Consider the following 25,503-nt stretch of genomic DNA (forward strand, 5'->3'; position numbering starts at 1 on the left):
AGAACACGGTCCAATCCTTCATGCGATATTTTCTTTTTTCAGACCAAAATGATTGGATATTTATTGTTCTTCCAAGCTCTTGCAGCAGGAATTCAAGCCAGGTTAGCAGCTTTATCTAAATAATAATATAATAATAATAATAATTGAACTACTTGTATTGAGCAACTTGTATTAAAGAGTTTGGCAATATTGCTAAATATCGTCGAGAAAATCAAATACTCAAGTTTAAAATTTGCCTCAAATCTGAACCTCGCCACTAACAAGCGGCGTCGTTACATTTATAAAAATTACTAAATCATATTTCATTTTCCAGGCCAAGCAATTATGAGGACATCTTCAACACCATGTATTTCAACGATCCACACTTGAATCCCAATTTTGATCTTCACGCGTTCAGATTAAACCAGCTGAATCTTCACAATCACTACCGCAGAATTCACAGAGTACCCAAGATGACACTGGATCCAGCGTGAGTTTACCAAAGATGAAACGAATTTTGAGATTGACTGATCCGGTTGAAAAAAACAATCAAAGATGAAATGAGTCATGAGAGTTATTCTCTTCACTAGGTTAACCAGAGAAGCACAGGGATATGCCGAAGATCTTGCAGCCACCGGTGGGGAACTGGAACATTGCATCAAGCCAAGATGTGACCGACATGGAGCGGGGGAGAACTTAGCCGGTGCCTGGGGCGCTGTGAATATCGAAACAAATGCGACCAAAGCTTGGTGGGATATTGTTTAAAATCATTACCATCTCGCTACCTTTTACTAAATGCTCATACTTCATTCACAGGTATGATGAAATTTGGGATTTCAACTACTGTCACAATGAAAACCTAAGAAAAATGCACCGACCTGGACACGAAGGGAAACCGATTGGACATTTTACACAGGTGATTAAAAAAGTTTCCATACACTTTACGAAAATACTAAAAATGTATTCAAAGACGCCATCGTGCTTATGGAATCAAGATCTCCCAAGCCTCGACTGCTGTTTTGCAAAGCTTTGATTGATTGATTGATTGATTGATTGATTGAAAACTTTATTTCAAGAGGGTAACAGATAACAGTTAGTTAGCTTTATATAGATAGCAGGTATTCTGACACAGTTTCATTTCAGCTTGTGTGGAGGAACTCTGTCAGACTTGGCATTGGTTATGCAAGAACCGCTGACCGAACCGGAGTTTATATTGTCGCAAGATACAAGGCACATGGAAATGTTCCACGACAGTATAATGTGCAAGTGACGAAGCCAGCATATCTCATGAAAACATTCCAGAACAACTGTCGTCGTGAGTGTATATCTTGAATGTCAGCATCAACTCGGCTGGAATTAGGGAGATGTAAACTAACCTAACGAAAAAATCGTCCCTGTGTAGGTATAAACGGTGGTTACTCCGGCTGGTCATCGCTACGGAAATGTACCCAGAGCTGTGGCGGTGGTGTTCGATTACAGAAAAGAAAATGCAGAAATCCCAAACCCTCGTTGAACGGCAGAGACTGTGTTGGGCCCAACAAGAAGCTTGCTGCTGCCGAGTGGTGCAATGTTCAGGTAACAAGAACGAATCTCCCAGGGCGGTGCCGACTTATAGCACAACTTATAACATGAAATTTCGACTTATATTTCCAGCCTTGTGAAGGAGAAAAGAGCCACCGTGATTTGCAATGCGAAGCACTTGGTTATCCAGCAGACGCGTACAACTTCGGAGGACAGAGTGAGTCGGCTTAGAAAACCTTTCTTTTATCTTACCGCGTTAAAAAATGCCGAATATTTCAATATCTAACAACTTCACCCTGTCCTAAGGCGATTGTCAACTTCACTGCTACCAGAAGGAAAATACTTACATGCTTGTTGGTACAGTAGAAGATGGTACCCATTGCAACTCAGACAGTGGTGTTTGTGTTCTCGGAGTTTGTCAATCAATGCCAAAGTACGTTAAACCATTACCACCATCACCAACGGATTCTTCAGGTAACAAAATCAGTTTTGCTTTCGTTGATAGTAATTCTTGCAAATACTCCTCACAAACGCGATCTGAAATGAAATGCACACGATATTTATCATTGTATCATGAATTTTGTTCGAGTATTTAAAGAGGTTGCGACGTGGTAGAGAGTTTTATGAATTTATATTGTGATGTGTTTTTCCAGGCGCTCGAATCGGTTCGTTTACAAAAATGCCAAACAAAGACCTGTGGAAAAACAAGATTGTCATCCCAAATGGAGTGGTGAATTTTGTCATTACTAATCGTGATCCTGCACATGACAAACTGTGTAAGTTGAGAATATTTATACTGAAAAATCTATACGTATTTTTCTCCAGGTAGCTTAACCCAGCCAACTTTAATTATTCTGGATTGCTCTAACAGTTCCAAACTGTTCTTCTTAGAGGTCCAGTAAGGATCATCTCTTATTGATTCAGTGTTACTACAGGAAGAAACCTAAACTAAACTAACTTTATTTATACTGGATAGCTCTATCAGTTCTAAACTGTTCTTCCTAGAGGTCCAGTAAGGATCATCTCTTATTGATTCAGTGTAACTACAGGAAGAAACCTAAACTAAACTAACTTTATTTATACTGGATAGCTCTATCAGTTCTAAACTGTTCTTCCTAGAGATCCAGTAAGGATCATCTCTTATTGATTCAGTGTAACTACAGGAAGAAACCTAAACTAAACTAACTTTATTTATACTGGATAGCTCTATCAGTTTTAAACTGTTCTTCCTAGAGGTCCAGTAAGGATCATCTCTTATTGATTCAGTGTTACTACAGGAGGAAACCTAAACTAAACTAACTTTATTTATACTGGATAGCTCTATCAGTTCTAAACTGTTTTTCCTAGAGGTCCAGTAAGGATCATCTCTTATTGATCCAGTGTTACTACAGGAGGAAACCTAAACTAAACTAACTTTATTTATACTGGATAGCTCTGTCAGTTCTAAACCATTCTTTCTAGAGGTCCAGTAAGGATCTCTTATTGATGTATGTCGGTTCTCAATTTCAGTGGTTGGTTATGAAACCCCTGATGGTGGTACAGGTTACAACTGGGGTGAAGATAACTGGATGGATAGTTGGGTAGATTACTATGGCTCGTATGAAACAACGTATAACACAGTGGGTGTTACATATAAATACAAACGTCTGTCTAGTTATTCCACGATAACAATTCCTGGTAAGTTAACTACAAAGCATAAATGTTCCCTATAATGATCCATCCAGTATTTATTGGGTCCAACGGCAGATGATGTTTGAGCTAATACTAAAGAGTCTCAATTATTTTACAGGTCCAGTTCAACCAACCAATAACCACCATTTGGCAATATTCATCAATGGAACTGCGCCAGCCAGAATTTCCTGGCGCTATGGTGTCACCTTCTAGAGTGCATGTGCCCTCTCACTATGAGTGTAAACTTCCGACATCATTCTTAATTTATGACACTATGAGAGGGCTTTGTGGATAGATACGTGCATGGATGTCAACAGGGAAATGATGTAAAGAGAGACTTGATATACAAAGACTAAATTTTACTTCTCCTTGGGGATACGTGTTCCTGAAATACGCATTGTTGTAGCAAGCAATAAAAAGATATAAGGGTGTATATTATTCAAGCTTTTAGTTCAATATATTATGCTGCTCAAAATTATATCACTTAGTGTTATTATATCACATGTTATAAGTCGAAATCTAATGTTGTATAAAGTCAAAAGCTCTGTTGTAGCAAGCAATAAAAAGATATAAGGGTGTATACTATTTTAAGTTTTTAGTTTAAATATATTATGTTGTTCAAAATTATATCACTTAGTTTTACTTTATTTCCAACGAAAAATACTTATGGTACAACTGCAGTGTCAACTGAAGAAGTATATCCCCATGTCGACATGATTATGGTTAAGTTATGATACATAAATTGATCTTTATTGATAGCTTTAAAAGATTAATTAAGAATTTACCGCAACGGGTTGACTTATGAAAGCTGAGAATGGAGATGATTTTACTTCGAAGGCACCTGAACAAATTGATGTCAATTTTAGAAGTATTTAAACAGATATGTCGGAATACTGTTTGCTTACAGCCGAACAAAGGTTTCATGAAAATCAACGGAAACGATAAACTATGACTCTATGTCTATGACGAGTGTTGGCAGACATGTTTTTTTTTTCGTACGACTTTCATAGTCTTCATCGCAAACGATAATATTGGCCATCGGAGGGTGAACTTGACGATTGTATAAAATTCTTAATGTACACAACATAATAAAACGGGATGCCTTCTGAACAAACATTATTGAAGCCTTTGCATTAAATGTAAACAGCATACAGGGTGGCCTAACAATTAAACTATTGTTATATTTTAAATGTCCCATCATTATGCTAAGCCTTTGGCTTCAGATGTGTTCTGAAACCTTTTGCGAAAGGTTCTTGATCGAAATCCACGGGTGATAAGCACAACCTTCAAGGACACCGCTGCGAAATAATGAACATGCAGTGATAATTTGTCTCATGAATTAAATTTTATTCACTTGTGCATGTTTGCGACCTGGAGGCTTGGAAAATTGAACAGGCATTTAAATTATAATAACAATATTTCTAAAGGTCTTCTTTTTTTGATACACCCTGTAGTTTAATAAAACGAAATGACTTTCTGAACAAATATTTCACACGTATATTACGGCAAATTAAGAGTCCTGTCATCACAAAAGGTTGCCTTAATTAGCTTCATTTACGAAGCGAATAAAAGAAGAGGACGACTTGTAAAACCTCGTTTCTTATAGAACAAGAACTTGGAGGAAAAGCAACTAAAAGGTAGGCTGAATATTACTTCACAATTGTTATACATATTCGAAAAAAACAAAATATTAAACAGCATGATCTGATGAGAAGGGGGGAAAACACTGATTTTCCTTGCTCGTTTAAAACTTGATCATCTGGTTTGACTTCATACCGAAATTAAAGTCGGCACATAGAAAAATAAGATTTGCTCATCTTAAATACATACTGATAGGTTGTGTGAAAGACATTTGAAGTGTTTATAATCGTAGCTATTTATTGTAAGGAAAACAACCAAATTCACACGTCGTGTAAAACGTTAATTCATATCAGTACCGGCAGAGACGGGACGATGGTAGGGAAGTTCAAGATTCATCCGGCAAGCGGCTGGCTTACCCTTCAACCTGTCTACATTTCTCGCGATAAAAAACCGAAGGCCGGACTTAGATCACCTGAGTGCATGGGGCGTTGGCAGAATTACTTCATGACGTAAATGTCACTGGGTGGACGGAAGGAGGGTGGAAGGGAGGAGGGTGGAAGGGAGGTGGGCTAGAAGGGAGGTGGGTTAGAAGGGAGGAGGGTGGAAGGGAGGTGAGTGGAAGGGAGGAGGGTGGAAGGGATTCCGGAAGCACGTGCCGTCTGGGAGTGCACGGAGAATATTGCAAAGTTATATAAAACACTCAAGTTCACATCACAAAGAAAAAATTCAAATTGGACACGCATCCGTTGTCGGAGAAAACAAATAAAAGCAGTTTGACCAAAGCACGGATTGCCATTTTCAAGTTGAGTGTTAGGAAGTGTTTGTGGAAGAAAATCTTAACCCAGCAAAGTCAGAATTTTATATAGTAAATCTTTGGTCATTTTAAGGTAAGTATCGTGCAGTAATGTTTTGTTCTGTCTGCGTTTTAAGTCCTATGCAACAATAAAAACAATGCATGGAAAATAGCGTTCTCTTCATGAGCAAGAAAGATAAGGTGAAGTTAAGTCTCTCGTGTGTTCTCTCTCAGTTGACTGAGTTAAGCATGGTTAGATCATGCAGAGGTGGTACATGTTCTTGAATGAGAACTACCTTAAAGTGATCTAATGTTGTACAGAACTCATGTGAGTAGAATTGAATAATAAATGCTTCGATCTTTCTACGGTATTTAACATTAACCCCAGGACGTATTTCGCGTGGCCAAACTTATACCCGAATGCATTTTAAATCACTATCGACATACATATTGCTTTCAAAAATTAAACAAAATTAACCAAAGGCGAATCTTCAGACTTCGAAATGTTATACAAGTCACTCTACGCGGCCTCCTTTTATCACCCGGTGACCTCAATATGAGGGCATTTCCGTCATTTATATCGGCACAATATAGAATAAACTCAGTTCTATGCAGAGCCCTGTGCTAATACAGTTGTTTGTAGGCATTTTTCAGGACGTAAAAAGCTGTATTTATAGGGTTGCTGTGTTACGTTGAAAGTTGTCTCGCTATAGAATTGTACTTAGTAAGATAACTTCCATGGGAACTGCATGCATGAGTTTTCTGCGTAAGATTCGAGTACCCTCTTCAGAGCAACTACGCCTTTTGAATATATTTAACCTGGTTTCCTCTTGCGGAACTTCAAACACCATATTCCCCGATCTTCTCATAGGTTTAGTCTATGACCTCACAAGGCAATCACACTTACCAGAAAAACTGTTTCCATTTCAGGTGCGACATGAACGTGTATTTCCTAGTCTTCCAAGCGTTCGCAGTCTTGGTTCACGCCAGGTTAATATATTTTTGAGTATGGTCTAAAATAGTATAAAATGTATTTAATATTATAAAAAAAATTCCAAAGGTCATTTCTGGACCTTTATAGGAAGAACAGTTTAGAACTGATAGAGCTATCCAGTATAAATAAAGTTAGTTTAGTTTAGGTTTCCTCCTGTAGTAACACTGGATCAATAAGAGATGATCCTTACCGGACCTCTAGGAAGAAAAGTTTAGAACTGATAGAGTTATCCTGGCAGTATAAATAAAGTTAGTTTAGTTTGGGTTAGTATAACACCGAATCAATAAGAGATGATCCTTACTGGAAGAGTTTAGTTCAAACTTTTTTGGCTTTAGACCCAATCACATTGGCGAGATGATAATGAACAATTTGATGGAAAATGATGCAAATTTGAACGAAGGATTTGATATTGATGCGTTTCGCCTTGATCAATTGAACCTACACAATTATTACCGCTCTCTACACGGGGTTCCGGCGATGACAAGAGATGCAGAGTAAGTCAAACTATGTATAAACAAGACCTCGGCGAACGGACTGTTTCGATCGATAATAATTCTATGTTTAGTAAATCCTAAATACACGAATTTAATCCCTGAGATTAGATTGGGATTGGATTGGGTGTTAGATTAGGAGTATGATTGATTAACTAATTCAATTTTTACTGCAGACTTGAGGCAAAGGCACAAGAATATGCCGAAACATTAGCAGCAAAAAATCAGGGTTTAGTTCATTGTAATATGCCCTCCTGTGACCGTGAGGGAGCTGGGGAGAATTTAGCCTCGGCCTGGGGTAGCACTACCGTAGAAACAAATGCAACGAAAGCTTGGTAAGACTGATATCAATATATCACATTTCATTCCTGTTGTTGAAGTGTTGAAGATCTATATATATATAACTGGAGTCTATTTCCATAGGTACGATGAGGTTTGGGACTACAATTATTGTCACGACGAAACCAATTTCAATAGGCCTGGACACGAAGGAAAGGCAATCGGACATTTTACACAGGTACCTGACCGTATCAAGCTAGTTTGCTCCTTGCCTTTGATCGACTACAGACGAGCAAGTATTCTAATAAGTGCCATTTCCTTGTCTGTATTTGCAGCTCTAGTATAACAAGTATACTTTTCGATGTACCTTAACTGATATAGTCCGTCTAAGAATGATAAGAGAGCAAATTATTGTATATACTAGATATGTCCATAATTTTGACCAAATCGATCATTTCATCTCAGAGTATCACTACAATTTTCCTCCAATCTTTAACGTCTTTCTCAATCTCCCAGTCGCATTGTGATCTTTGCAAACCAACTCAATTATAAATACAAATATTCACTGCCTTAAACAAAAGTTTCGTGCATTCCAGAAAGCTTTCATCATCCAACTTGTAATGATTCAGTTCAGTTTTATTATATAACCATTGCGGGGTAAGTTGAAAACTTATTCTATCAAACGCAATACAAATCGCATACTCTCGCACAGGTAATTTGGAGAACCTCGACAAAACTGGGTATTGGTTATGCAAGAACCAGCGACAAGGAAAGAGTCTTTGTTGTTGGACGTTATTTAGACCATGGTAATGTTCGTGGACAATACGGACAGAATGTTCCAAAGGCGGACTATTTGTTTGAAACTTTCCAGGATAATTGTGATGGTATGCGACTTTTTATCATGATCTAACTCACGCCGTAAAAAATCAAAAGGTTGGCATTATAACATTTTTTGGCTTTATGCTTTCAGGTGATAATGGCGGATTGTCGGCTTGGTCGGAGCCTGGCGAGTGTTCTCGAAGTTGTGGCGGCGGTGTCCGATTTCGGACAAGGACATGCACCAATCCAAAACCGTCACTGAATGGTGCTGACTGTACTGGAGACACCACTGAGCTTGCATCGCAAGAATGGTGTAACATTGACGTAGGTGTAACATTGATAAAGTGAAGGAGTTTGAGAGAGATTTGTTGTTTGAGAGTCAGTGTGGAATAATTGCAAGGCTGTTTTTGTATTATAGAGCTGCCCTGAGGGAGAGTTGAGTCACAGAGATCAGCAGTGTGAAGCACGGGGTCGTCCAGCACAATCGCATATATTTTCAAGTAATTTTGATACTTATCCTCTCATTAACATTGATAAACACCATTTATCCTCTCATTAACACTGATAAAATCTTCACCATCAACATCGCTCACTGCCTGAATATTTCGTAAAAGTTTTTCTATCAAAGGGCATTCAATCATTTTAGATCAATGCAAATTGTACTGCTACAGCGGCTCGGGAAACGTTTATTCACCTGCAGGCGTTGTGGACGATGGCACGCATTGTAATTCTGACAATGGCGCCTGTGTCGGTGGGGAGTGTAAAGAGTTGAACAATGCTGCAGGTAAGAATTTTCTTTCATTCCCCCCCTCCCCCTCCACATTCTCCCTCCATCTTTTTGGCTTTATGTTTTTAGGTGTTGATGGTGGATGGTCGGCTTGGTCGGAGCCCAGCGAGTGTTCTCGAAGTTGTGGCGGCGGTGTCCGATTTCGGACAAGGACATGCACCAATCCAAAACCGTCACTGAATGGTGCTGACTGTACTGGAGACACCACTGAGCTTGCATCGCAAGAATGGTGTAACATTGACGTAGGTGTAACATTGATAAAGTGAAGGAGTTTGAAAGAGATTTGTTGTTTGAGAGTTGTGGAATAATTGCAAGGCTGTTTTTGTATTATAGAGCTGCCCTGAGGGAGAGTTAAGTCACAGAGATCAGCAGTGTGAAGCACGGGGTCGTCCAGCACAATCGCATATATTTTCAAGTAATTTTGATACTTATCCTCTCATTAACACTGATAAACACCATTTATCCTCTCATTAACACGAATAAACACTATTTATCCTCTCATTAGCATTGATAAACACCATTTATCCTCTCATTAACACTGATAAACACTTGTATCCTCTCATTAACACTGATAAAATCTTCACCATCAACATCGCTCACCACCTGAATATTTCGTAAAAGTTTTTCTATCAAAGGGCATTCAATCATTTTAGATCAATGCAAATTGTACTGCTACAGAGGCTCGGGAAACGTTTATTCACCTGCAGGCGTTGTGGACGATGGCACGCATTGTAATTCTGACAATGGCGCCTGTGTCGGTGGGGAGTGTAAAGAGATGTTACAATATTTTGCCCCTACAGAACCTCCACCGACCAATGCTGCAGGTAAGAATTTTCTTTCATTCCCCCCCTCCACATCCCCCCCCATCCCCCCACATTCTTCCCCCTTCCACACATTCTCCCTCCCCACATTTCCCCCCACATTTCCCCCCACATTCTCCCTCCCCACATTTCCCCCCCACATTCTCCCTCCCCACATTCCCCCCCACATTCTCCCTCCCCACATTTCCCCCCCACATTCTCCCTCCCCACATTCTCCTCCCCACATTCCCCCCCACATTCCCCCCAACACATCCACGTCTTCTCCTCCACCTCATTCCTCTCTCATTCACTGCAGGGAGTATAATCGGGTCTTATACGGCCACACCAGGCGAAAATCTCCACGAAATGCTTATCGTTCCAAATGGTGCAACAAATGTTGTCGTTACTAATCGAAACTTTAACGGTGTTGGAATCAGTAAGTGAGAATCTTCTATTCAGAAGGAAAGAGAAATAATTATCATCAAAAATGACTTCTTGTATCTATTTAGAGGTTGGTTATAAAAGATTAGCTGGTGGCTGGGGTTACCAGTTCAGTGAAGGCTCTTGGATGAATAGCTGGGTGGATTATCAGGGCTATTATGAAAAAACAAAGACCATTGTTGGTGTTTCGTTTGTTTACAGACGAGTTTCGAGTCATTCCACAATCACCATTGCTGGTAAGAAAGTTATCATAATTTATCAGAAATGTACTCCGCTTTATCTGTAGTGCTTGCTTGCCCTGAGGGTGACAGTCAACTTGTCTCATTACTAGTGGTCAGTACTAGGTGAGCTAGGATAGGCCTTGAATGTGTTATGAAAATCTGCTCGCATTAATGTATTTGGTGGCAATGCAATGCAATGCAATACAACCAGTTCAGTTCAGTTCAAGCTCTGTATTGAGCGAAATACAATAATTAAAAAAACCCCACTTGCAATCAATTAGTCTGTCATAAATCCCATTTCAATCCGCCTAAAACGAAACAACTATTATACTTGTCTTAGTTCATCAATAGCGAAGTAAAGATGCAAATTTTTTTGTGCAGGTCCTGTCAATCCAACTTCTGGCCACGTCCTGGTTCTTTTTGTCACGGGAAGTTCACCTGCAGATATTTCATGGAGCTATAATGCTTAATACTTTAACTTCTCTTTTTTCGTCGTTTACTTAAAACAACTTTAGTTTTAGGGGATGTAATGCATGATCAAGCACTAAATAAAATGTTGTGATCAAATTCGTTCTCCATGTATTTGTTTTTTTCAAGTAAGGATTCAGCCTTAATATTGGTTAGCGGTTCATAAGGGTGAACCCTAATTTAGTATCATTCAAAGATCCTGTGATTTGGCTAACTTCATATCATATGGACCTTTATCTCAAAGCAAACTCATAAAGAGAATAAAAGAGTTCTTTTTTCAAAGGCAGGCGATTTCAGACGTCAACAGGAAACTACGAATAAACAGTCCGATGGTCAAGAACACAAACACTTGACTAAAGACATCAAAAACTAAAACACTTGGCAAACGATTTCTCAAAAGTACATAAACACCCAAAGTTTGAAACTTTCTTTGAAATTTATCACCGGCCTTAACGTTCTTGATTGTTCTAACGTTTCAACACAAGCAAGAGAGCAAGCAAGCATGCAGGAGATAAATTGAACTAGATCGACCTCCTGCTAGCTTCTGTATTATACACTACCAAACAGAGTGGGTTTAAAAATCGCCCACTGATAACATCTGTGTTCATTTAAAACCCATTTTCCCGAACCAATTTCCATTTCACTTTGTCATTGCCATTATTTCATCTAACAATTTCTATATCACCAAACACATTAATGCTTTTGTCCAATCTTAAAAGACTCTTTGTCGTCTAAAACTCTGAAAACTATAAACAGAACCTGGGAAAAAGTGCTGAGAACCCCTACGATTTGAAACAAAGATCATCTTATATACATATTATATAAGATTTACAACCAGACAAGTCTGGAGATAGCATCTCTGTAAAATATCGATGTTCAAAATTTCATCTCGCATATTGGACTTCTTATTCAATATATAAAAAGGCGAGAGTTAAAACTGGAACTTTGGAAGCAGCGAAGGTAAAGAAAAGAATAAAAAGGTAGACCGGAATTTCGCACATCCTGACCTCCTTAAATACAAATTATTTGGTCAAAATTTTATGCTGAGGACTCCGAGATTTTGCATGACAATAGATTGACTTATTAGGAGATTTAGGAGGGGGTTAATTGCGTGGTTAAAAAGAATGGTTTACACGAATAAAAGAGTGCAGACAGTGGTGCTTCATCGCACTGAACACAATTATCAGTCTTTGGACAAGATCAGACGGGAAGCACCGAAAGGCTTGAAATAAAAGGTACTGGATATTTCTATAACGTTTTTAAGGGCAGTTATTGGAATTTATCTCAGTTGTACAAATGATATAGAGAGATTCACGTTACCTGATATTTGTTGAGTAAAAATACACCAAGTTTTTTTATAACTGCATGACAGAGTTTCACGATTACTAAACAAACGTGAGGAGAAAAGTATCGTTTAGAATTGATATAGAGTCATTTAAGTAACGAGTAGCGAAACATTGGTTTCAACCGATTTCAAGATAAGGTCTATTTTTGGGTCGAATCTATGCGTGAAATTCTTGAGCTGATATCAACACGCTGAAAAGAATCATTAAGACGTTCCACTTCAAACTAACTTAACATAATTTGTCATTAGTGCAAGCAATTACTGCATGCTAAAACCTTTTGAAATATGTTGTATAAGAACGTTCCTATTCTTATATAAGCGTCTTATTTATGGCTGTACGTTTATAGATACACGAAATATAGGACTTAAAACAGGCGATATATAGCTATCAATATATAAGATGGTCAGGCGTGAAAGTATAATATAGAGACAGAGTGCATTAGCACATTATAAATTTCCTTGGATCTCGAATATGCTGGAGCGCGGGGGAATAAATAAAAACATTGAAACATTGCCAGTTATATTGATCATTGTTTAACTTTGAAGAGCTAAACAAAAAAATTGCTGAAACGGAAAAGGCATTGTTAAAAACACAACAATTATATATACTAGAGCAACAAGGTAGAGTCTTAATGTTTCACAATAAAGATTTTGCAGCATTTTTCTTGTATGGAATAATGTTTAATGCACTCCATCTCATTTCCTTTGGCAAAAAGGAACCCATGTAAAGTATGACGAAAACACTCAATATACAACAAAGAGCGAATTTCTTTGACGAGATCTGATTGTCCTTTGAAGAAATGCCGAAAAGTATTTCTGCGTAGGATGAGGTGTGAATTCATGAAGCTAGTTCATGCTGATCATGTATGATTTGCCCTCGAAATGTGTTTCTTTTTTGAGAATCTTACTCACATCAGAACTCTCTCCTTTTCAGTTCAGCCCAAAGATTTATGCTTAAACATAATTCTGTTAGCTTCGAGATACAAATGCCGCAGAGATTTGGCACAGATTTTTATTAAATTCAGAGGGTCACCCAAGGTGCATTCCAGCACTTTCGCAATGTGCCATGGACACTTCGCTATAAATGCCTATACAGGGTGTCCCAAAAAAAACGCAACCACTTAAATATGCAAGAATATTAATATTGTTCGGGTTTGCACCATAGTTCAGCTAAAATGCTTTTAGTATTTTAAATGAAGGATTAAAAGCCATTTTCAATTCCCAGAGGTGCTTATCTATTGCGCTTTAGAGCTGTATTAATGTTCTTGCACATTTAAGTGGCGTTTTTTTTTTGCGTTTTTTTTAGACACCCTGTAGACACGCTAAATATGTTCCATCTGTGTAGTTAATATCGCGTTAAGATGACTAAAGAAACTACGTATATTTATGACTGCATGAAATCCTGCTATCAGGTTAGGAAATAAAGCATTTGCTAGGACTATTTCAGTTCAGGCAACAAATGAGAGGGGTTGCGTGCGGGCGATATTTACCAGTTGCATCACAATAGGGTGGGCCCTTTCCCAAAATAAACCACTTCATTTCCATATCATTAAATCTATATGCACTTTACAAAACCGCCTCTGCTTGGGTTTTCATGCTTGAAATTGAAAAGAGTTCCAGAAGCGAAGCGAGGGAAATTACAGACTGGTTAAAACCATATCTTATATCAATCACAAAACCATGAACAAAAGACGTCCTACGGGTGACGATCCTTTTAAGAGATAAGAGAAATGCTCGAAAACAATGCTGATATTACACGAAACATGATTGGCTGAAACATGATTGGCTGAAACATGATTGGCTGAAACATGATTGGCTGACACTATCTGAAACATGATTGGAGCGGCGGAAGCTTGCTGAGCCAGTCAAATCTCCTCAACATTCTGAGCAAAACGCGCAAAACGTATTAGAAAACGTTTATTGACGATGTGCATAAATTTATCGCCCATATGATTAAGGTCTGGAAAGATCCATTCCAAAGAGTGATTTAAAATCAAGGAATATTTATCGTTGCATTTATGTTGAAGAACGACATCAAACTAGAACAAACAAAAGCAATATTTCGAAAATAATACACAGTTGAAGAACCCGGTTACAAAATGGATGGAGCCATGTTTAAATTACGTGGGATAATTTACACCTCGCGGAGTCAAATTTTCCCTTTTTTCCAACTTTACTTCTGAACGGAATTGCTTTAATGTGCGATGAAAACTTTGAAAGAACAATAAACAACGTATAATTGTATCACTATAAATTTGTTTTTCAGGATCAACCATGTTTAGATTTCTACTGCTTTTCCAGTTGATTGTATTTGTAAAAGCGCGAACGAGGTTAGTATTTCGGTTAGAAATAAGCTTCAGACAAGGCTGGATTAAAAGTTGATGAAAAGAGTTATGTGAGTTAGATCATGCTGAAATGGGGTTGTTGTCCATCGGAAAACAACTTTTTTGTGTGTCTGTTTCAGGTTTGATTTTGAAGACGAAATTTTTGATGATTTACTTAAGCAACAGTTGAACGATCCAAATCTGAATCCTGGCTTTGATCTCGACGCGTTTCGCCAAAATCAACTTAATTTACACAACTATTATCGATCGCTACACGGAGTGCCTGCCATGACTCTAAATGAAACGTATGTTTTTAACGACACCTTTGTGTTTGAGAAGACGACACGACGCGACACGAAACAACACGACACGACACAACACGACACGAAAGAACACGACACGAAAGAACACGACACGACACAATAGGCCTATCATAAAAACGAACATAAAGCACACACAACACTACAAAACGTACAAAACACGACCAATACTGTTAACACCACGACCAAGCAAATAAATTATTATTCACTGCAAATCTGAACTAATACTGAACGGGATACTGAAGTGACGTGTAGATGTGTAATCAGGTAATTGAACTGATGAAGGCCCGGTTAACGGACCGAAAGCTTTGCAGTATTAAATACTTACGTGGTGTACCTACAAGTTAATTTGCCTAAATTATTATTTGTTATAATTTAGGTTAACAAGCCAGGCACAATCATATGCAGAATTATTGGCGGAAAAAAATATATTTGAGCATTGTGCAGATGACAAGAAGGATGATATTAATAATGAAGTTAGCAGCTGTGAGGAAAAGGGAACATGTTGCTATGGAGCTGGAGAGAATTTAGCAACGGCGTTTGGTAGTACACGAGCTGAAACAAACGCCACCAAAAACTGGTATGACTTTTGCTTAAGGAGTAAACTTAGCAGATGGGGCTAACACATCAAGCTCCCAGCTTTTCACATGCATCGTATCCACAATTATCCTGGCATCATAGCGGAAATACCCCTAATTATCCTGGTATCCTAGCTGACATATCCATAAGTATCCTGGCGTCCTAGCAGAAATATGGCCATGATTATCCTGGAAACATGATTTACCTTTTACAATAACATGCAGTTAGAAAGAAAACTTGCGAACCGCAGCAGAGCATACAATTTATCTAATTTATATATAACAATGACGATCCTGAATCGGCCCTCGTTCGGTTCTGATAAAATGAACTGTTTTACCTTCGATAATAACGAAGCAAATGACTGTTTTCACTTACTAGGTACGATGAAATCTGGGATTACAATTTCTGTTTTGACCGAGGTGATAGCTCAGAGTCTAAGAAAAGACCAGGTCACGAGGACAAAGATATTGGCCATTTTACGCAGGTAGATAATCCAGCTAAGTGCATCGTCTATAATTTAACCAGCTGATAGTTTCAGTTGCAAGATTTGCGCAAATCTTGTAAACGTAAACCATACCGCTGAAAGTGAATCGATCTTGATTCGAAACATACAGAATAAAATTTGTATTATGCTATCATTTTTCGGAATGACTTTAATTCTATAATTTTTTGCTTGCTGCATATTTTGATAGACCAGTTTAGGGTGAAGTTAGTTAGTCTTTCCTATCCTGTCTTAGCTAGTCTTTCAGTTATATATTGTTAGGTTGTATGAAAAAACACAAATCAACTGTTATATATTGTTAGGTTGTATGGAAAGACTCACTTCAACTCGGCATTGGTTACGCTCGAAGTGCGGACCGTACAAAGGTTTACGTTGTCGCTCGTTACACACCTCCCGGAAATTTCATTGATGATGGACAGCACACGGAGAATGTCAAAGTTCCCGGTTATATTCTGGATACTTTCCAAAATAATTGCGATGGTATGTAGTGTTTCAGTCATCACTTTCAAAACTACTATCATCATCATCATCATCATCATCATCATACTCCATCATCATTCATCATACTCCATCATCATTCATCATCATCCATCATCATCCATCATAACCTATCATCATTCAATATCTTCTATGATTATCTATGATCATGTATCATCATCTACCATGTATCAACATTTTCCATCACAATCCATAATGATCTATCATCATATATTTAACGTTAGTGAAAATAAACCCCATCCATCTATCTCTATAATTACCACCACCACCACCATTATCATTAGCGAGCTTTAGCAGTGACTACGAGTACGACTACGAGTACGAGATTCGTCATTCTCGCGCGTTGTTTGCTTACGCCATCAGCCAAAACTCGTAGTCGTTGGGCTTTCGAGTACGAAGTTTATCAAAAAACTCGTACTCAAATGCCCGGCGACTACGAGTTTTGACTGATGGCGTAAGCAAACAACGCGCGAGAATGACGAATCTCGTACTCGTAGTCGTACTCGTAGTCACTGCTAAAGCTCCCTATTATTACGATCACAACTACAAAAAAAATTAACAGTCATGAACAAAAACTTCCATTGATTCCTCTCCTGAAAAGGTGTGAACGGATCGCTCTCAGACTGGATGGATCCGGGACCGTGTACTAGAAGTTGTGGAGGTGGAATTAAATTTCGTACAAAAACGTGTACAAATCCCAAACCTTCGCTGAATGGAAGAGATTGCGAGGGACCCACAAAGGAGCTTGCTGCTAGAGAATGGTGTAATACTCATGTGAGTTCCTTTCAAGCTGCAAAAAAGATTTTCTCTGTTTATCTCTCATCAAAAAGGCCCATGAATCTGCCTGTTCATTCTAATAATGACATCAAACGCAAAAGTAAGAAATAGAAAACATTTTCCGTGTTTCTATACAGTTATAGAAACACGCGTGGGAGTTTGGGAGAACGAGAAATAATCAGTGGGAAAACGAGCCCGTAGGGCGAGTTTTTCCACGTTATTTCGAGTTCTCCCAAACTCCCACAAGTGTTTCTATAACTGTATAGAAACACAGGAAAAACGTTTTCTATTTCGTTTATAATATAACTCGATAAAAAGATTTTGTACAAATATTATAATTCGATTGAATTACAAATTCTCATTACATCGCTTCGCTTGTCAAGTTCGGCGGGAAAATTCCCGTGTTTCTATACAGTTATAGAAACACGCTTCTCGACCAATCAGCACGCGCGTACTATAAATGTTATATTAAAAGTCTGATGTTACATGAAGTCTGAATGGTTCTTTAGTTTTTCGGAATCAATCACACGCTTTGTCCCCAACGAGACTTTACACGTAGCAAGATTTATTAAAGGGCAACAAATGTTTAACATCATGACCTTGTATTTTTAGCCGTGTTCTGAAACCACGCATCATCGTGACCAGCAATGCCTTGCTCGTGGGTATACAACTGGCAGACACCACATTTTCCCCAATGGTACGTTTTATCAAAAAAATATTGTACCTGTAGTATTGCGAATCTGTGAAGACGATGAGAATGTTGGGGGTAATGAGGATGTTAGGGTGATAGAGATGATCAGGATTATTATAAGGATGGGGATGTTGGGGGTAATGAGGATGTTGGCGTGATAAAGATGATGAGGATTATTATAAGGATGAGGGGATGATTGGGATGATAATAAGGATGATGGGGGTGATGAGGATGATAATGACGATGATTTAAAGATGAGGAAGATTGGGTTATGGGGATGATGGTGGGTTATGAACTTATGGGGATGGTAGGGATGACACTGATGACAGGGATGATGATGAAGATGGTGGGGTTATGGAGATGGTGAGGATGATAATTGATAATGATGAAAGTGAGGATAGTGGGGGCAATGATGATGATAAGATGATAATGATAATAAGATGACTGATGATGATAATAAGATGACTGACGATGATACTAAGATGATGATGATAATAAGATGATGATGATAATAAGATGACTGACGATGATACTAAGATGATGATGATAATAAGATGATGATGATAATGATAACATGATGATGATGATAATAAGATGATGATGATAATAAGATGATGATGATAATAAGATGATGATGATAATGATAACATGATGATGATGATAATAAGATGAGGATAATAAGATGAGGATAATAAGATGATGATGATAAGATGACGATGATGATGATAAGATGATGATGAAAATGAGAAAGAATTTAGATGGTGATACAACCCATATTTGTTCTCGTTAATAGAACAGTGCAATCTATTATGCTTTGTCGAGGGAAGCAACCTTCTTTCTCGTGCTGGTCATGTTGATGATGGTACACATTGTGATGGAGGCAGTGGAGCATGTGTGAGTGGTATTTGTCTGGATATGCCTGAGTATGTCCCTGGTACCGCACCCCCATCCACAACAGCCCTGCCTACCACACTAGCACCTGAAACAACCACACCAGAACCACCTACCACTCCCGAACCAGAAACTACCACACCAGAACCATCAACGCCTCCTGAACCAGAAACCACCACCACTGAACCAGAAACCACCACCACTGAACCAGAAACCACCACAACAGAACCACCAACTCCTCCTGAACCAGAAACCACTACAACAGAACCAGAAACCACCACAACAGAACCAGAAACCACCACACCAGAACCAGAAACCACCACAACAGAACCACCAACTCCTCCTGAACCAGAAACCACTACAACAGAACCAGAAACCACTACAACAGAACCAGAAACCACCACAACAGAAACCACTACACCTGAACCAGAAACCACCACAACAGAACCACCAACTCCTCCTGAACCAGAAACCACCACACCAGAACCAGAAACCACCACACCAGAACCAGAAACCACCACAACAGAACCACCAACTCCTCCTGAACCAGAAACCACTACAACAGAACCAGAAACCACCACAACAGAAACCACTACACCTGAACCAGAAACCACCACAACAGAACCACCAACTCCTCCTGAACCAGAAACCACCACAACAGAACCAGAAACCACCACAACAGAACCACCTACAACTCCAATGACCACTCCATCACCAATTAAAAGTGGTAAAAATTCAATGATTTTATGTATTGTTCTTATATGAATTATAAAAACTACATTTCTTGTTATATAAATACATATAAAAATGGTCTTTTCGTTCAAAACCTCGTGCTACGGGCTCGGTTGTAAAGTCCAACATTTCTTGGACTAATCAAGAATATTGCAATACACAAATATTCAGTTTTTCATATAAATGACAATTTCTCATATAAATGAGAAATAGTCCAGATATAAATTTGTCTTTTTAATTTAGTCCAGATGTAAATTTGTAAATTTGATTTCAGAAATAGCCCGCGGCTTGCTTCGTTATCGTGCTAGACCCCGCCTGTTATTCACTGTTCCAAGCGGAGCTTCACAAATCCAGTTTGCCAAGTTTAAGAGGACAGGGAGCCGAATCAATCGAGGAGTTCGTTTTTGTAAGTACAATGAAAACACACATTCATCTGGATTTATTTCACACTCACCATCTTTTGTAAGGGCATGGTACCTAGAGAGTCCTATGTGACATTTCTAATAAAGCCAAGACACCTTCATATTGATTAAATACTGCAGAATTATGGATTACTTAATGACAACCCATGAGATGAATATTAACGTGAGATCACATGGAATAATCTATGGCCATTTCAGAGGTTAACAGCGAGGCACTTATTTCACTAAACAATTTTCTCTTGACTAGTTTTCCGCTTATTAAAGGAAAATGGTGAAGTTAAAAGCTATCGATTAACGCTCTTTAATCGACGTGTTCTCTCGAGATGTAAGTCACTGGTACTGAAACACACACCCAAGGGGCAGTTCATATGAGACTGATTACCTGAGATTTAAGGAAGCATTAAATTAATGTGAGGTTTTCAAAGTTTACAACATTATCCTGACATTTTGTTGAATTTAATCCTGAGAATAAATGTGCTTGCTTGGTTAGACTAAATTTGAAACCTTAAAATCATCTCACACTTTCCTAAATCTCAGGTGACTGGGAGCTCATTGCAACCGCCCCTAACTTTCATTTTGAGGACTTGCAGATATTTTTTAATGCTGCACTACGTTCTAGAAAGATTTTGTTGATATATTCAAGTATTGCGTACCAATCCTACCATATACGTATTTCTTTCTTACCTTATCATTATATTGCATCGTTAAAGAAGCAAAATCGAAGAAAAGCACGAGAATTTGCCAGTGTAACGAATGGCTTGTAATATCTTGCTTAATGGTGGTAGAATACCAGCATTTAATGTCTGTGAATCATCCATTTAATTTGTAGATACCGTACCGGCTGGATGTGAACTGAAGTTTTATGCCTTTACCAGACGTTGCTTCAGAATACGTATACGAACACGTGGAGGTAGATTTAGACGGATTTGTCGTCGTGTACCCTTTTTGGTACGCTTGACATACCGTAAGCCTTAAATAAACATCCCAGTGTTTGCTTCATTCGTGGTACAACAAAGCACAAATATTAACTTCACAAGATGGCGATGCCGTTCTTTAACTTCTTTTCTAATATTCAGCAAGTTAATCATTATAAGTTTATAACCAAATATCCACATGTATTAATACCACGATTGTTGTATTTTATCTTGTCTACGACGTTTTTTCACGATATTTTGAAAAATAAACTCTTAATAACACATTGCATTTCGCCTGTTTTATTTTAAAGTCCTCCCATACAACTTCATTCACATTTCACAAACATCGAGGATTTTAAACTGGCAAATTTGTCACATTTTTCAGGCAAGCCAATCAGAATGCCTAAATATTTAATACTTCATGTAAATGGTAAATAATGTACCTTTTTATTTACGCACGCTGATTTTAATAATGGTTTGGTCTCTGAAAGAGTTAATCTTGCAGCCCTGATTAATATAAATAATTCCCTTCAAAAAATTGGCTTCATTTACAAGTCCCTTCAAGTAAACATGCCTAATGTACATTGGTAATTACGAGAACAAAAATATTTCAATCATCAATGTGTGTTTTGATGGATTAAATATTCCTCACTGTAATCCATAGGATTTAAGTGGTTAGAGTTTACGCGGATTAGGGTTTAGATTAGGGTCACTGTTAGACTCACTGGGGTTAGGTTTAAAAAGAAGATTGACTTTGTTAATCATTTCAGATTGTTAAATATGGAAATCGGACTCGGTATCAAATTTCAAGGCTATAATTCGCAGTGCACGAGTTTCTAAGTGTTACAACGATGTAAAATACGCTTGATCACTTGATTTTGTGGCTCATGGCTCGGTCGTGATTCTTTCTCTTGATCATATCATCCCAATGTTGCCTGCCAGAGTCCTCAGCATGTTTACCAATCTCAATCTCTCCCACGGTGAAGTCTTCAGACAGGCTGTTGTGAGACTTCACTTTGAACGACATGCTGTAATCAACGATTGGGATTTTTGAATCCAACTCAAATACCAGCGGTTCATTCCAGCAGGGTGAAGTCGTACGACGTTTTATTGATGTTTTTTTGGTTTGAATCGTCTTGAGATGGAGCAAGAGTTTTACGATAACATACGGATCTAGAATAAAAAGAGAATTGTCCAAACTGGATATTTCTAAATAGTTTTAGGGGAATTTACCTGGAACTGCAGTAAAGATAATCTCTATAGGAAGACTAACTATTATACATTTATACTGGATAGCTCTATCAGTTCTAAAACTGTTCTTCCTAGAGGTCCAGTAAGGATCATCTCCTGTGTTACTACAGGAGGAAAACGTTACCAAAAAAACTATTAAGGGTAACATAAACAGAGCCTTACCAATAGCAAAAATCTTGCTAATATTTGGCAAATTAACGGCCTTCATAATCACGACGGTAATTTTACTCGATAGAATTTGATACTTGAGAGATATTGTCAACTCTCCTCGATCCACGATATCTTTCAGAGATACAAGAGAAGTTGAGAGTCTAGACTAGCAAAATACGAGGAAAAATCATTACAAAATCTCAGTTAATACAATATATAAATACAGTAAATATTTCAAATATTTCATTCTCTGCTCTAAAATTTGATATGCAGGCCGGTTTATTTCACAACCATAAAATGAACTTAATTTGCACCTAAGCAAAATACATGTTATTTAAATAAAATGTCCTTTATTTTTTACTCTAATTTTGTTTTTATGCTTGGGAATTCTCTGTGGAACTTTTCTCAAATGCCGAACTATCAAGGTTCACGTCTGCGGAGACTGATGACGTCTTCCGCTTCAGCACTGTCATTGTCTAAGTCATCATAGCTAAACAATGCTCGTGTTTATCTGCTTAAAATCATCTTAAATTAGTTCAAATTATGTCGATTCTCGCTGTTTGACGTCCGTGCTCAAAGAATGCCCAGTGCCCTTGTAGTCGTTATCGAGTATAATAAAAACACAGATTGAGGTTAGATTTGGTGCAAGCCGGTTTCGAGGTTACATGCACGAGCAGTACCATTTGCTACGATTTTCTACTCTTAGTAGATGTAAACGAGTAATAAGTTACGAATGCTCTGATGTATAGGTGGTCTTATCTGAACATCCATAACTAACTCACTCGTTCACATGTAAAGTCATCTCTGCTACCATTGGCCAGAAAATTAGGGTTGTATAGAAAGCTATATAAGAGAGCTGTACAAAAGTGAAGTAAAGAAAAACTGTATAAGATAAGTCGACAAGCCACTGAGACAAGATGATAAAATAACACAAACCTGCTGATCGTTGTCTGTTATGGGTCTCCAAATTGTACTGGGTTTATTGGGATTTAGATCCAGCTCGGCCATAGGTACGATCACCTCTCCGATAAGGGTGCTACGATTTCGTCTGTCGACCGCATACAATCCGAGCCTCAAGCTCATGTTCAAAAACTCCTCGGAAGAGATGCCAGGAAATTCTACGGTTTCGTTAAAGGCTGGATTGTTGGTATGAAACTGCACGTTTGTTGCATGTTTCTTCAAACTTGGCTGCAACTCCACCACAATGTAGGAACCATAAGTAAGACCAAACGTTGACGGGATGTTCACAGCACACACCAGTTGAACCGTTAATTTAGAATGATAGTAATTATAAAATACTGTGAACTGCACTTGACAAGCCTGAAAGCACAGATCGGTTTTACTTCGTATACGATATCGACGGGATCTCTTTTTGTTTCGTGTACTTGGCGTCTCGGCACATTTTCTTTTATTTTCATCAACATTTGGGTTGATATCTGAGAAAGCGTTTCGTCTTGCGACCGGGCAAGAGTACGACCGGGGTTTAATCTCTGGCTCGGCCACCGGGTCAGCCCATGTTACCGTTTTTTCCGGCTGAACTGGTTCGTATTCTGTGCTGATCAAAGGACATGTGTCCAAATTTCGGCGGTCTTCGAGAAATTCTGTTGGCGACGAGTCGGTGTCAGCGCTGGAGTAGTTTTTTACTGCCTGGTGATTCTTTTTGCGCCGTCTTCGTTTGATAATTATGATACACACTAAGAGTAGAACCAGAGCTGCAAGGATTCCCACCGTAATTCCTTCAATCAACATGCTCAGATCGACTAAACAGACATAGAAACAGCTGTTAGGACATCCGAGTCTCTTAACTCAGTCAACTGAGAGAGAACACAGGAGAGACTTAACTCTACTCACATGAGTTCTGTACAGCATCAGATCATTTTAAGGTAGCTCTCATTCAAGAACATGTACCACCTCTGCATGATCTAACCATGCTTAACTCAGTCAACTGAGAGAGAACACAGGAGAGACTTAACTCTATACTCACATGAGTTCTATACAACATCAGATCATTTTAAGGTAGTTCACATTCAAGAACATAAAGCTTTATATGCTCTGACGAAAGTGAACGCGGAATAAACTTAACCCTAGTCCAGGAAATCCTACCATAAGAACCTCCAAAATTATAAAACACAGCATGAGAGGTCTTCTTTTAAAAATGACCTCATATCGAATTAAAAAAAACCTCAAAATTGACAATACAATTATGTCCTTATTTACGAGAAACGAAGACAGAAAATAGAATGTTAAAACGCACCCATTTCTCAGTATCTCAATGATTATACTGTTAAGGACTGCACACGCAACTCTCTCCGGCGTCCAACTTCCTTCAGGGAATTTTCAACGTTTCGTTTAACCTAACCTAAAATATAAAATGAGTAATTGAAATTTACCATAAACCACAAAATCTTGAACGATTTAATTTGAGTTTGCTTAATAAATCTTACCTTAGTTATATGCGACTACAGACGAAATCTTTGAATGCATATTGCAACAGGGAATCGATTTCATAATTCCTCGATTGATATCATCATAACGAAAATAACTCGTGTGTTTATAGTCTGTGTGTGATCAGCGTTGAAAGTGTTCACACACGGAATACGAAACCTTGCGGTGAAAATACCAAACACATTAGAAGATAAATCAATAATGTCACTTCGTCTCAGCAACTTTAAGAGTTCCTCAAAGTTTATTCACATATTAGGTAATGAGCAATATTTAATGCACGTTTGTCCAACAAAGTTGAACGCGAATTATCGCGTTTGTAATTATAATATATTGTGTTTTAGGTTAATTGCATGTGGTAAAATAATCGACTTAAACAATTTGAACTGCAGGGAAGCATGATGTCATTTTTTGCACCCCTTTGCTTTTCAAAGCATGTTTATTCAACTGCGTTTAACTGTTTACAAATGCTAAGTGTGGACTAATTTCCGCCTTCCAAGTTGTGGCAAGGCTGGTTTCTCTTGCGGTTACCGCGATCCAGAATCCATTAAGATCAGTAGTGTAAGGTTGATTACTTAACATAATATGCTGACTGGCTTCATTCTACTTTCCATAGCCATAAATGAAAATACCTCATCAGATTGGAACTGTTAAACACAAGAGACAAATTTCTCCTAACAGATCCACTTTCCTAAGTCCTTATACCATTATAAACGTGAACTTTTCATTTTTAACTTACAGCTAATCCATACTGGCGTGAAGACCGCTTACTATAGCAGAATATATTAACTTTAAACGTGATTTTTCATGTTAGTTTTCG

At 38.2% G+C, this 25,503-nt stretch overlaps 4 protein-coding genes and 1 long non-coding RNA gene across 8 annotated transcripts; 3 read left to right on the top strand and 2 right to left on the bottom strand.

Moving 5' to 3' along the window:
* Nucleotides 1-3,741, top strand: LOC114529350 (A disintegrin and metalloproteinase with thrombospondin motifs 18-like). Its single transcript, XM_028551123.1, has 11 exons — nucleotides 1-101; nucleotides 314-469; nucleotides 570-728; nucleotides 796-895; nucleotides 1,123-1,294; nucleotides 1,382-1,554; nucleotides 1,633-1,717; nucleotides 1,807-1,974; nucleotides 2,154-2,276; nucleotides 3,010-3,177; nucleotides 3,290-3,741. The coding sequence occupies exons 1-11, from the start codon at nucleotides 49-51 to the stop codon at nucleotides 3,382-3,384; spliced, it is 1,452 nt and encodes a 483-aa protein (XP_028406924.1). The 5' UTR covers nucleotides 1-48; the 3' UTR covers nucleotides 3,385-3,741.
* LOC114529357 lies at nucleotides 1,861-20,826 on the bottom strand. Its single transcript, XR_003687610.1, has 4 exons — nucleotides 20,611-20,826; nucleotides 12,166-12,230; nucleotides 6,453-6,558; nucleotides 1,861-2,037 (listed from the first exon to the last, which is right to left on the bottom strand). It is a non-coding gene; the product is annotated as an uncharacterized LOC114529357 (long non-coding RNA).
* On the top strand, nucleotides 4,398-10,950 carry LOC114529348 (A disintegrin and metalloproteinase with thrombospondin motifs 16-like). Of its 2 annotated transcripts, none has more exons than XM_028551118.1 (15): nucleotides 4,398-4,808; nucleotides 6,476-6,535; nucleotides 6,875-7,033; nucleotides 7,207-7,365; nucleotides 7,454-7,547; nucleotides 8,022-8,193; nucleotides 8,280-8,452; nucleotides 8,547-8,628; nucleotides 8,775-8,912; nucleotides 8,985-9,157; nucleotides 9,249-9,330; nucleotides 9,569-9,739; nucleotides 10,032-10,151; nucleotides 10,225-10,392; nucleotides 10,759-10,950. In XM_028551118.1, exons 2-15 carry the CDS (start codon nucleotides 6,483-6,485, stop codon nucleotides 10,845-10,847), a joined length of 1,833 nt encoding a protein of 610 aa, XP_028406919.1. In that variant the 5' UTR covers nucleotides 4,398-4,808; nucleotides 6,476-6,482; the 3' UTR covers nucleotides 10,848-10,950. The 2 variants fall into 2 exon arrangements, with proteins under 2 accessions (XP_028406919.1, XP_028406918.1); XM_028551117.1 differs by lacking the exon at nucleotides 4,398-4,808 and adding an exon at nucleotides 5,538-5,639.
* On the top strand, nucleotides 11,983-21,127 carry LOC114529346. Of its 2 annotated transcripts, XM_028551115.1 has the most exons (13): nucleotides 11,983-12,080; nucleotides 14,457-14,520; nucleotides 14,655-14,819; nucleotides 15,214-15,414; nucleotides 15,792-15,897; nucleotides 16,218-16,395; nucleotides 17,015-17,187; nucleotides 17,803-17,887; nucleotides 18,675-19,319; nucleotides 19,356-19,499; nucleotides 19,779-19,910; nucleotides 20,174-20,251; nucleotides 20,756-21,127. In XM_028551115.1, exons 2-13 carry the CDS (start codon nucleotides 14,465-14,467, stop codon nucleotides 20,899-20,901), a joined length of 2,109 nt encoding a protein of 702 aa, XP_028406916.1. In that variant the 5' UTR covers nucleotides 11,983-12,080; nucleotides 14,457-14,464; the 3' UTR covers nucleotides 20,902-21,127. The 2 variants fall into 2 exon arrangements, with proteins under 2 accessions (XP_028406916.1, XP_028406915.1); XM_028551114.1 differs by having other exon boundaries at nucleotides 18,675-19,499.
* Nucleotides 21,111-25,452, bottom strand: LOC114529351 (synaptotagmin-2-like). Of its 2 annotated transcripts, XM_028551124.1 has the most exons (5): nucleotides 24,686-25,452; nucleotides 24,496-24,600; nucleotides 23,178-24,001; nucleotides 22,254-22,407; nucleotides 21,111-22,013 (listed from the first exon to the last, which is right to left on the bottom strand). In XM_028551124.1, the coding sequence occupies exons 2-5, from the start codon at nucleotides 24,497-24,499 to the stop codon at nucleotides 21,709-21,711; spliced, it is 1,287 nt and encodes a 428-aa protein (XP_028406925.1). In that variant the 5' UTR covers nucleotides 24,500-24,600; nucleotides 24,686-25,452; the 3' UTR covers nucleotides 21,111-21,708. The 2 variants fall into 2 exon arrangements, with proteins under 2 accessions (XP_028406925.1, XP_028406926.1); XM_028551125.1 differs by lacking the exons at nucleotides 24,496-24,600; nucleotides 24,686-25,452 and adding an exon at nucleotides 24,093-24,247.
* Between the last annotated feature and the right edge of the window lie 51 nt (nucleotides 25,453-25,503).

This window comes from Dendronephthya gigantea, unplaced genomic scaffold (assembly GCF_004324835.1).
Source record: "Dendronephthya gigantea isolate DGI-Jeju-01 unplaced genomic scaffold, DenGig_1.0 000056F, whole genome shotgun sequence".
NCBI classification, from domain to species: Eukaryota; Metazoa; Cnidaria; class Anthozoa; order Malacalcyonacea; family Nephtheidae; genus Dendronephthya; species Dendronephthya gigantea.